This window comes from Gavialis gangeticus, unplaced genomic scaffold (assembly GCF_001723915.1).
Source record: "Gavialis gangeticus isolate Ggan-Ray unplaced genomic scaffold, GavGan_comp1, whole genome shotgun sequence".
NCBI lineage: Eukaryota > Metazoa > Chordata > Crocodylia > Gavialidae > Gavialis > Gavialis gangeticus.
Window position 1 is genome coordinate 121,380,270 of NW_017729022.1, and position 12,741 is coordinate 121,393,010.

At 46.0% G+C, this 12,741-nt stretch overlaps 1 protein-coding gene across 2 annotated transcripts in view; it reads right to left on the bottom strand.

Moving 5' to 3' along the window:
- Window positions 1–7,687, bottom strand: part of ANAPC1 (anaphase promoting complex subunit 1) — a 103,462-nt gene extending 95,775 nt beyond the window's left edge. Inside the window, exons 1-6 of one of the 2 annotated variants that reach the window (XM_019516111.1) lie at window positions 7,570–7,687; window positions 6,844–7,080; window positions 3,449–3,607; window positions 3,234–3,285; window positions 3,002–3,111; window positions 1,526–1,608 (exon numbers count right to left, since the gene is read on the bottom strand). In XM_019516111.1, the coding sequence (XP_019371656.1) occupies window positions 1,526–1,608; window positions 3,002–3,111; window positions 3,234–3,285; window positions 3,449–3,607; window positions 6,844–7,056 (617 nt within the window). In that variant the 5' untranslated portion in view covers window positions 7,057–7,080; window positions 7,570–7,687. The remainder of the gene's footprint in view (window positions 1–1,525; window positions 1,609–3,001; window positions 3,112–3,233; window positions 3,286–3,448; window positions 3,608–6,843; window positions 7,081–7,569) is intronic. The other variant, XM_019516110.1, reaches the window with a different exon arrangement.
- Window positions 7,688–12,741: the final 5,054 nt, after the last annotated feature.

A 12,741-nucleotide genomic window follows, 5' to 3' on the forward strand; every position in this document is an offset into this window, starting at 1 on the left:
ATCTTGCTGGGATCCTATGACCCCAGCTGACTTCCTGCCCTTTGGGCGGGGGGCTGGACTCGATGATCTTCCGAGGTCCCTTCCAGCCCTAATGTCTATGAAATCTACGAAAACCCAGAACATCCAGTACCATTCTCCAATCAGTGTAACGAAAGTTACAGATGTGGGGTTTCCACATTTGTCTCCAAGCTCTCGATATTCTAACCAACTTCCTGCCTCTTCCGACACATTCCCAGAATGCCTTACCTTTCCAGATGCCAGCAATAAACTATAAAATGCAGTAATAGACACACAGTAACAATACAACCCTAACCACTGAACTAAGCTATACAGCATGTTATTAGTGACAGTTCCTCCTACATCAGGGGTTGGCAATGTTTTTGGGCAGAGTGCCAAAAACAACCCAGCTTCCACTTATAAGATGTTTGAATGCCAGGGGTGGATCACGAGCAAGTTCTGAGGGTCTTGATCCTTGTTGTGGCAACAGCCCCCAGCCCCTTCCTCACCATTTGCCTGGAGGTGTGCATGCACCTGCCACCAGCAACGAGCCAGGCTGGAGCTCCACAGACCTCAGTGCAGCAGCTTTCAGTCTCCCCACCACAGGCGGCAAGTAACCCGAGGTCCATAGTGGGTGGCAGGGGCACGGCCAGAGTCTGGCCCAGCTATAGCAAGCAGCCAGGAGGCTGCAAGCCGCTGCACCAAGTTTGCAGCCCACTGCTGGCAGCAGATGCACACATGCCTCTAGGCGTATGATATGGAAGGGACTGGGACTGCGCTGCCACAAGGACTGGGTCCCTCGCAGCTCCCCCACCATCTACCCTGAAGCACGCATGCGCTGACTGCTGGCAGTGAGCCAAGCTGGGGCTGCACGGACCTTGGGGCAGCTGCCTGCAGCCTCCTGCCACAGCTGGCCAGGGCTCCTGCTGTGGAGCCCCATCTGCTCACAGGAGGTGGCAGGGAGGCTGCAAGCAGCTGTACTGAGGTCTGTGGAGCCCCAGAGAACTCACTGCCAGCACCTCTGGGAGGATGGCAGGAGAGCTGTGAGGGGCCCAATCATTGTTGTGGCTGCACAGCCCCAGCCCCTTCTACCCTGCGGTCAAGCTGATAGGACTGATAGACTAGAACAGTGGTGCTCAACCTCTGACCTGCAAGGCTATGTCATCCTCCCCCAGGGCTGCCCATGGGTTTAGCAATGTGTAGTGGAGGGAGCAGTGGCAATATTAACTGCCAAGGCTCTGCATTAAGCCATAGTAATTAAAACTGCAGCTGCTCCCCAAACACCAAATTTTCAGATCTGTGGGAAACCTGAAGACTGGATGCTAGGGCCCTGCAAGATGCATCCAGCATGCAGGGTCACATTAGCAGACTGACCTTATGCTGAATCTGGCCCCATGTCACTTATCCAGCCTGCAGAGCCTAAAAGGTTGAGTACCACTGCACTATAACACAATTAAAACATGTACTGCTTGATATCATATCCTAGAACTCCCTGCCACCACCATTACCAGCCACTCTCACTACCTACCTGGGTGGACTTGGGGGTACTTCATGAGAAGAACTACTGCGCTCAAACAGCAAGCCATATTTTGTTGGCCAGACATTTGCCACCTATGGAAAAAAATGTTTTTAACAATAGAGTTTCACCTACTAAAGTAGTAGAAAAGCAAAATGTTTAGCCATGGTTTAGGGCAGACTTTAATGTTACGTAGCACAACAGCTAATCAAAACAAAAAGACAGCATATCTGTCCTCTCCTATATCCCATGTGTGATTTTCTCCAATATTTAAATCAGGTAACATACCAAGTTTTGTAACTAACAGAGTAACAAGACTACAAATCACTTGTTTTATCACCCACTTAGGGAATTTGTACCATATACCATCACAGTGGTATCTGGGTACTTTCCATGTACAACAGAGTAGCAATAATGGTGCTCCTAGTGGGCTCTGTGAAGTTTCCAGCTTCATCCTAGTTTCAGGTTAAAGTTGGGACTATGGCAAAATACTCCAACTCTCAATCCAATACCCAAGGTAACAGACAGCACGCTCAGGTCTGTTTTATCATATTCCCTCATCTATTACTACAATTAGGGGTGCACCAATAAAGATTTTCTTGGCCGATACCTATAGCTGATTATTAACCAGGCATATCAGCCTATACTGATCCAATAATCAATTTACAGGAATGCAGCCAGGCAGCATGGAAAGCAACGCCCTGCAGACAAGTCTGTGGAGGGGAAGGAGTGTTGGGTTGGGGTGGGGGGACAGGGAGTGCAGATCGAGGCCCTCACAGTTAGGGGGGGATTGGGGCAGAGGCAGGGAGCGGGATGGAGCTGCAGGTGACTTGCCTAGGAGATCAGCGTCCCAGTGCTTAAAAATGGCAGTGAGGATGTTTGAACTAAAGCTCGTTGAATGAGCTTTAGTTCAAGCACCACCACCACCATTTCTAAGTGTGGGGATGCTTTTCACCAAAGCACAGCTAAGCAGGGCAAGGATGAGTGTGTGCTGCCTGCTGCAGGCTCTCCACTCTCCCGCCTTTGTCCCGGGGGCTCCAAGCTGGCTGCACAACCCCTGCCCAACCAGCAGCATGAGGCACAACTTGCCAGCACATACACAGTGCCTCCTGTGTGTTGCTCCCGGCTGCCCCAAGCAGGACCCCTTGCAAACTAGAATGCTGGCTGCCTGCAAGGGGAAGCCTGCCATTTCCTGAGGAAACCCAAGTGTCCAGGGGCCCTGGCCAGAAGGCATAATTAATTACATTTATCAGTGACCATTATCGGCTACACCAGCCAAAAAAACCCAATAGCCAATAATGTAAATTTTCCTTTTATTGGTACTGATCCGACATATCAGTGCACCTCGAACTACAATTAGGAATTCACGCTGCAGATTACTACACTCCAGTGATGTTTCAAGAGGCATGCATTCCAACACGCAAAAGAGAATCAACAATTTCAGCAAAACACACAATAAGATAGACGCATTGATAATAATTAACTTACCTGAAAAGGTAAAGCAGCAACAAAATCTTTTCCTTCTATGCTATGAACATTTATGCAAGAGCTCTGCAATATGCAGATACATTTCTCTACCATTTCATTGCTGTCTGAAACTGATGGAAAATATAAACAAGTATTTTTAGTTCCAAAATGAAGTTTATTTCTCAAGTTAACAAAATTAATCTAGGATAAACTATTAATGTGGCACTACAATAAAAATTAGAATGAAACTTACGATCATCCTTTCCACATTTTTCCTGTGGTATGGTGAAATCACACCACAATGCCTAAAAAAGAATGACAGTCTGATATTAAAAAACTAAATACACCATTTCTCTTCATACAATGTTTTCATTCTGCTCCAAGGCATTGCAAGTTTAGAATGAGTTAGCGTGTACTGATTAGCTAATATGCACCCATTCAATGACCATAACTTCTAAGTATGCATACCTGTAAGACAGGGCTATCCACAGTGAAAGCCTTATAAACAGTAGAGGCTTGGCTTTTACTTCCTTTGCTCCAAATGACCACATTGCCAGCCACATACAATTCTTCATCATAGTCCACTTCTCCAACATCACTAACTCCTTTCCTCAACTGCCAACTCTCCTGTAAATCATAAGTTTTAAGAAAATGTTACACATTCCTACCAACTGAAGGATGATATAGCCACAAATCTAGTGCAATCTTAAAAGCTGGTCCAGCTTTATTTTTATTAATCAATCAAATAAAGTTTTTGGCTATTATTGCAGAGCAGAGTAGATTTTGGTTTCTACTTCTCTTTTCTAGAAGTGGGAAAACATAATATCTGCTACACTGAAAAACTCCCTGCTTACAATCAAATGAGAGATGAACTATGTGGTGTACCAAAACACAGATTAGCCGCTGTGTCCACTGTCCTCGTTCTGTTACGGCAAGAAATTCAGGGATTGTTGCTATTGTGTATCAGGCAACCCAATAGTTTTTCGGGTGTTTTAACTTGGTCTTTTTGCAATCTTTGGAAAGCAGGAGGGGAGAGATGGCTACAATACCCAAGGTAGTTAGTTGCGTTAGTATGAAGTCAGGCAGAAGAAAAGGTAGATATATATATTTAGTTAATCTGTGAAGTGCATAAGACAAGACTAGCTTTCATGATCCCTTTATTTCTACGGATGCTTGTTTGCCTTGCCCAGCCCTGCCATTCTTCCTCCCCCTACCACCTTTTGTATTCAGATCACTCACTCCACTTTATACACTGCTCTGTGCTTGTCCTCTCACTTCATCAGATGCTGTAAACCCAAGTTCACAAAAGCTTATGCCCTATATATCATATTTAAGTCAGTTTTTATGGTTCATCATCTACTCTGCCTTCTGAAACACCCAAGGCATATGCAAAAACCTGTTATAATGAATTATTATGAATTATCTTGAACTATTCTATTTTATTTTTTTATAATCCATGCTGTTTAATCTATGTACTTCTTAAAGGTTAGTTTCAAATTCAAGTTCTCACTTCTGCAGTGATTGGGTTACAACCCAAACAATCACTGAGATGTCAGAATTACTATTTTCATTGTTTAAAAATAAAAAAGCATAGAAATATTTCTAATAGCCTTAGCTTTTATAAAACCTTGCGCTTACAAAAAATCTAAACTTGCAGCCGGACTGGAGTCGAAAGAGGCAGAATAACTCCACGAGTAAATGGATATAATCCAAGCTTTCCTTTACAGCTTGTCTCTACCAGAACTAGAAATCCCCTTTTAGAAGGGAGGGCAGGAGGGGATCTCCATGCCTGTTTGCTCTTCTGCTTGTTTGCAGAGATTGCTGATATAAGCACCAATTATGAAATACTCAGACTTATTTCCTTACTACCCTCTCACAATATTTTCCCAACCAAGAGAACAATGCAGTTATATTATAGTTAGAGTGCTGGAACACTCTGCTATCTGATACCCAAGGGCTTGGTTTACCAGAGGTACATTCCTTCCCAGCTGCATACAAACTCATACATACACATCTCAAATCATGGATGATGAATAGTTGTAAACATTACCCGTGTCCAGCTAGATTCTGACAGACAAAAATAGAAAAAAGCTTTGCTTCTTTTGCATGCAAAAAACTAACAAAAACAAAAAAAAGATTAATCCATAATTAGCAGAGATGGACAATGTCAGAAGCAGTATTTTTTTTGTTTCTTTGGATAGAATCTTACACTTTGCAGCCACCTGTGATGGCATAAAGCTTTTGCCCAGCTGATTTTACAACAGTTTATCTGTGTATTAGGGTTTCACAATCAGTTATGGAATACATCAAAGTAGGAGGGATGGAACGGAGTAGGCATCATTACAAGTAAGCTTGCTGCTGTGGGGGGAACTATTTGGGGCCTGTCTTACACACAGTTTTCATACTAACCTAATGGTAGGTTAGGAACATCACTTTCTATCAAAATCATTAAATCAGTCTTACTCTTCTTCCTCCAAGTGTGTCCCCACTTTGCTGTCACCTTTGCCTGTCATCATTTCTCTTTTTTTCTTACAGTCTTTCCTACTGGCTACATAAATCCACATCAGCAACCTCATCTCCATCACCCTTATCATGGACAACTATTGTTTCTTTGCTGCCCAGCACTGATCTATACAATAGCACTCGCCTTGCCACTCTTGTAAATTTTTTTTTCCAGATTAATTGGCATTTTTCTATCGCAAGTCATGGTAACCAACCCCCCCTTTATCCTTTATTTATTCTGTTGTTAATTTTCTCATCTGTCTCCATTTTTTCCACAATGGAGCCCAGGTACTTGAACATATGTGCAGAAGGTATGTGTGGGTCATCCAATTCCAGGGGTGCACTCCCTGAATAAGTGCATGACATGTACTCCACATTTTTCTCTGCTGATCCATAGGCTATGCCCTTCCAGGATGTCCCTCCCCCTGCTCAAAACATTCTCTGCCTTTTGCAAAACCAACCACGTATTCTACAAATATTATGCTACACATGTCATCCTTCTGAATGCTCCTGGTGAACATATCAAGAATACAAACAAAAAACAGGCATAGTGTTGACCCTTGACAAACCCCAACCTCGACTGGGAAATCCCATGTTCCAGTGTGTGCTTCTAATTTGTGGTTTTGAGCCTCTACACTCATTTTGCACAACTCTCACACAGCTCTAGTATCAGTTGTCCCCTCATATATCACACCACTTCTCTTGATACATGGCCACATGCTTCTTCCATGTTAACAAACACCAGATGAAAATTCTTCCTGTCTTCTCTGTACTTTTCCATTGGCCCCCTCACTGAAATAACTGCATCATTCGCTAATTTACCTGGCACAAGTGTAAACTGATTTTTGCCATTTTTTACTTCCCTTCTCCCTCACAGTTCTAACTAACTCAGTATAAAACCTAATGTAGACATGTTTATATCGGTGCCTTGTACCTGAAGAACTGCACCCCACCAGGAGGAGTGTGTTCTTATACTAATAGTTAATGTGGTATAGCTTTTGTATGTAGACTTGCCCTTTTGTCTTTTTCTTCACAGGGTGGGTGTAGTTACTGCAGCAGCTAGTTTGTGGAAGCCAGATCAATGAAACCAATGTGACTACACATGGTTAAACAGAAATGTAACAAGTGTGCTGAATCATGGCACATCGCTGCAATGAGAAACAGTGCAGTAAAATCTACTATATACATTTTTACATGCATTTCCTAAAAAAATATATACAGCTATCCTATTTTCTCTTTGGAGGGAGTTCCTTAAGCATATTTTAGTACGCATATTTCAAACAGTTAATGAAAGGTTTTTCCTCCAAGCTCATTAGGTTTAATCATCAAAATAATTGTTTAATCAGTAAGTGCAACTCTACCTTCTGTTTTTCATGGATTGTCACCTCCTGAAAAGATCCCACAAGGCCAGCAGCTCCATCAGAGGACCATAGCTCAGAAGCTGGCTGCAGCTCCCGCAGCTGAAGGTTCAGGGCATTAGGGTGGTGCCTGCAATAGTCACGGCCAAAAGGAACAAACTCCTGCAAATCCCCGGCTGCAATCATCGTTGCCCTCTCTTCATGCTTGTTCGACATGGGTTCCAAATATCAACATTATTTCTGAAGCCAAGATAAAACAGTCATCAGTGCCAGTCACGCCTTCTATGTCAAGTAAATCACCTAGGTAATATTTAGCAGTTCAGAACAAAATACCTTTGCATTTAAACATGGATTTTCAAGAGAAAGAAATACGGGGAAACACATTTTAAGGCTCTTTGAGGTTTTATAGTGTACAGTTCTGCTTGCCAGCTGAATTGCTCACTTATTTCTATCTCTCCTACAGCCCGAGCTAAGCATCCCAGGTTTTCACAAAGAAAACCACCAGAATAGCAGCGATTCCAGCACTGTCTGCCAAGCTCCTTACCGGTCCCACCCTTCCCACAGCTCCGTCCTCCCAACTACAGGGCAGTGAGGCCACAGAAAAGCCTCCGCCCTGGCCCAACCCCTTTGGAAGGACCCTTCCCTGAGCTCCCGGCAGGAGGGGTGTCCGGGACCGCCACCCATACGCGCTCAGGGGCGCCGAGGACCCGGCCGGGGGCGCGCACACACCTGCCTGCCACAGGAAAAAGGAGGGGCGGGGAGAGGGCGCGCGCGCGGCGACAGCGGGACCGGGGACTCCTTCCGCAGAGCACAGCGCGAGCCCCGGCGGCGCCTCACGCGGGCGCGGCCATCTTGGAATTCCCACCGCCCTCCTCGGCGCACTGGTTGCGTCACCGCGGGGCGGGAGTCCGCCGGGCTGTCGTCACTGCAGTGGGGGCAAGAGTGCTGTACGAGAATGAGGGTGTTTGTACCATCGCTTCAGCCCTCACACCATGTAGGATCACTAGGGATCTTGGTTTTCTCTGCTTTTAAAAAAAACAACCCATTTCGGATTAAAAAACAACAACAACCCACATCCACATTTTTCCATGAATAAAATGAAACACCACTCTCTCTCTGTGGTGTAGGTTGTAGCCCTGTTGGTCTAAGGACATAGGCAGACAAGGTTCTTTGGGTAAGTGTGATATCTTTTATTAGACCAACTCAGACAGTTGGAAAAAATTTTCTTTGCAAGGTTTTGGGTATTTCATAGATTTCATAGACATTGGGAATGGAAGGGACCGTGGAGGATCATCGAGTCCAGCCCCCTGCCCCAGGGGCAGGAAGTCAGCTGGGATCCTAAGATCCCAGCAAGATAAGCAACCAATTTTCTCTTCAAGGTGTTCAAAGTGGGTGCTTGAACCACCTCCAGCTGCAGTCTGTTACAAACCTTGGGGGCTTGGACAGTGAAGTTCTTTCTTATGTCCAGCTTGAATTGGTCATGGCGGAGTTTGTGACTGTTTGATCTTATCATTCCTTGGGGCACTCTGGTGAACAGACATTCCCCCAGATCCTGGTGAACACCTCTAATAAACTAACAGGTGGCCACCAGATCACCCCTGAGCCTGCACTTTTCCAGGCTAAAGAGCTCTCAGCCTCTCATCATAAGGTCTGTTTTCCTGACCTCTGATCATGCACGTGGCTCTCCTGTGCACCCTCTCAAGCTTCTCCATGTCCTTTTTGAATTGTGGAGCCCAAAACTGGATGCAGTACTCCAGCTACGGCCTCACCAAGGCCAAGTACAATGGGAGAATGACATCCCGGGATTTACCTGAGAAGCATCTGTGGACGCAAGCCAGTGTTTTGCTGGCTTTACTAGCTGCAGCATCGCACTGCAGGCTCAAGTTCATCTTGTGGTCAATCATGACCCCCAAGTCCCTTTCATCTATAGTGCTAGCCAGTGTAGCACTGCCGAGCCTATAAGGATGCTGCAGGTTTTTCCTCCCAAGGTGGAGAACCTTGCATTTTTCGGGGTTAAACACCATCAGGTTCTCATCCGCCTATTTCATGAGCCTGTCAAGATCTGCCTGGATCGCCCTCCTGTCCTCAGGTGTGGATGCTTTACCCCAGAGTTTGGTGTCGTTGGCAAACTTGGCCAGTCCGCTTCTGACACCAATGTCCGCATCATTGATGAAGCTGTTAAACAGTATAGGCCCTAGGACAGTGCCTTGAGGGACCCCACTGGTGACCACGCACCAAGATGATTGGCTCCCGTCAACTACCACCTTCTGGGTCCTGCTGCGGAGCCAGTTCCCCAGCCAGCGGATCATGGTGAGGTTGAGGCCGCCGTTAGCCAGTTTTGCCAAAAGGTGATCATGGGATACCAGATCGAAGGCTTTTTTAAAGTCAAGATATACAACATCAATCTCTTCCCCCTTGTCCAGGTGATAGGTCACCTGGTCATAAAGGGAAATGAGATTGGTTAAGCAAGACCTTTATAAGGCTGAGGAAGCTAGAATTTTTTCCAACTATTTGAGTTGGTCTAATAAGAAATAGCAGCTTTACCCAATGAACCTTGTTGCAATATATTAGCAGCATTCCATATTAATCATGGAAATGTGGATTTGGGGTAACTTTCTTAAACTGGAAATTGGGGATTTTTTTTCAGAGAAAGCCAGGATCCCTGACAATCAATAATAAAAAAAGTGTTCAGAATGTACCTATTTTTGACACAGCTCATTGACACAGCATGTGCAAAACCCAAGTCACTAGCAAGGAGTCTTAACTGACATTTGGGTTTGCTGTCAGCATTTTCTTATGATGGCTTACCTCAAAATAAAGAAATGCTTCCACTTGGATGGCCCAGTTCTCATTCACTCACTGGTGACTTACAATGAGCAATATAAAGTAAATAAGAAGGCTTATTTGTATATTCATTTGCAATTTTTTTCAGTGTATAGTAGGTTTTCAGCAAATACAATAATTTCATACTTAAGACCTGGCAACATTAGACCTCCTGCAGAGCTCCTGGCAGGTATCAGTGGCCCAGAGGGAAGGGACCTGCTGCTGCCACCTGGCTTTGGCCATGGATGTGGAGATGGAAGACAGTGATGCTGTGGCAGGAGGCCCCTGCCCCAGGGTAAGGCAGTGCTCAGGCATGCTAATGGCCCTGTGGTCAGGGATAGGGGTGTGGGGCAGAGCCATCCATGCTGTCCGTGTCACTGGCAGTGGGGGAGGCAGCTTGGAGGCAGGTGGGAGGTGAAGCCACTGGTACAGACATACCACCTGACAAGAGCTTCTGAGGACTTTTTAAAGTTCCCAAACATGTAAGCATCCCTGATTTTTCTCTGCATGCTCTAAGGCAGGTGCCCTCCCCTCCCCAGTCACTGCAGCTTTCCCATTTGTCCCAGAGCTGGGGAAGCTTCTGTGCTGAGTACTGTGCAGCAACAGGAAGGGGCTAGGTTCCTCCACACTGCCCACTCCCCCCAGGAGTAGGCACTGTGCCTGCCCTAAGTGAGGCTACCCCCTGTCCTCCCCTTCTCCCCCTGCAGCACAGTTGGAATGAGTAGGATCAGCTCTGAAGATTCCCCCACCCCTGGGGGAAGTGGAAACAGGAGCAGGACAGGTGGGGAACAGAAGAAGGGGAAGAGAGGAAATGTGCCTCTGACCCTGGAGGAGAAGGGAGGATTCTCATCCACTTAAAAAGAAGTCCCCAGAGGCTGCAGCAGCACAATCCAGTCCAAAAGAGGGATGCAGCCACACTACTGCACCCCCTCTGGATCAACCCTTGGGATGAGGGGGCAGGGTGCCTTTGCTGTTATTATTAGAGCAGTGAACCAGCCTTGGAAGAGGCAAGCTATCACTCAACTTTCACCAAGGCAGTGGGGCTCTCTGTCACCATAGTGGCAGATTTTGTTCAGGGTGGAACTCAGCTGCCACTACTGGAATGTAGAGGTAGGAGCAATGGCAGCTGTTCAAAGAGAGGAAAGACAGGGATCTCCAAGAAGTAAGGGAGATAGGGCCTGTCCGTACCCTGGTATCCAGGAGCTACTGCAGGAGAACCTGGGCACTTCTCAATGCAGAAAGAATGCTCTGCCATCTGGGTTTACTGGGGGAAAGTAAATTGGGCATAATGCAGGAGTCTCAAGCCTGCTATCTAGTTGGGATTCTCAGATATGCATTCTGCCCCTGAAAACAGGATGGGCGAAGCTCCTCTACCTCCAGCCTTTTAGCCTGCAAGCCACTTCCCTTCCATTTCTTTGGAAGTTGATCTCCCCAGTTATGAAACAAATAAGAGTGACCAGTTGGTCACTGTATTGTGAACTGGCTACCCACAATGTGACAGAACCCCATACACCCCTGGTCCCAGCAGACTGCAGCTGCCACAATCCCCCAGGCCCAGGGGACCAAGGCAGCTGCAATCCCCCATGCCTGGGGGTTTCACACTAGGCAAGGTGCACCCCTGTGGCTGAGAGGCCTGGCAGCTGAGGGGATTCCCAGCTGCAGGGAAGACCCTGCTTACATATGCAAATTAAAGCTAGATAGCAACCAGCTGTAAAGTTAGTACACATTTTCAAGGTCTAACTTTATAGTTGGTTGGAGCTTTTCATTGTGTGATACAACTACTTTGCAGGTGTAGCTGGTATCAAGGTAATTGCACAATACCTGTAACATGTAGAGGAGGCCTCAGAGGAAGGTGTTTACAGGTATCCCCTAACTGACCAGCCCCTGGCCACAGTCTCAGTTTCCCTGTAATGTCCAGATCACTGAAAATGACCCTAGTGTCACTGCATCACTAATTCACAACCATATTGAACTAGTCTTATGTCATCCCTTTTAAGATCCTAGTCATCTTTAAGAGTACAAGTTATTTTCATCAAGCAATTGGCCCTCCTAGCCACAATAAGCTGCCATCTCAAGCAGCCTCCATTAAAAGGGAACATCTCATACTCCCTCCCCCAAGAGGAGGACTGGAGAATGAGTAGCTTTACAGAAAAATCTTTTTTAAGACACCCTATAAAAATCCTTTCTAAGTTTCCAGATTGTGTCATAAATGTCTTGCAACTAAGAACATTTGGACTAGTAAATTCTTCATCTCCATGCAGCTTAAGAGTTCAACTCCAGATAAAGAACAGCCCAACAAAACCCCAGCATAAAGGGACAGCTCTTAAGTCTCCACTGCTTTCTGATCAAACATCTGTTTTGTTTCCTCTCCCACGAGAGCTGCCAGAGCTTCTGTTTAAGCTCCTGGCACAGAGACTCAGCTCTGGGCACTTGCTAAGGCTCAAAAATGCTCCAGTCTGTTTCTCTGAAACTTCTGATGCTTTTTAAGAGTCCCTGAGTCAACTGCAGGGAAGGGGGCAAAATCTTCCTCTGTTTTCTAGGGGTGGGGTTGCTTTTGTCGTTGCCTTTATGCTGCTAGGTGGTTTACTACTTTAGAATGAACTTACATACAGCTGACAAAGACTGTTAGATGCTGTGAGCTAGACTCCATGGGGTGGGTCACAGGAAGACACTTTTGACTTTTGCAGGTCTGTGAACAAGCTGCTTGTGGGGGGGCCCAATTGTTAGGCTGGAGCCCCACTGAGTACAGTGTGGCTCCAGGCAGATAGAGATATCCACCCACATGGGACCCAGAGCAGGATCAGGGCCTCTGTCAGCTTCTCCTAGTTGTGAGGGTCTTTCATACAACAAATTGAGCATAGGAGAACACTTCAAAAACAGGAAGCTGATTGCAAGCTGGGAGGGGTACTTAGCATCAAATTTAGGAGCCAAAAGTAGTTTTTAACCCTTTTTTAAAATTATGGCTGGCTGACAGGACTTCCCCACAAAGTGTACTGTTTGGCCAAGTGCAACAGAGCTGCAGGGTGCTTTCCAAGAGGCACTGAATAATGAATGTAGCATATCCCATCATATTTCTCA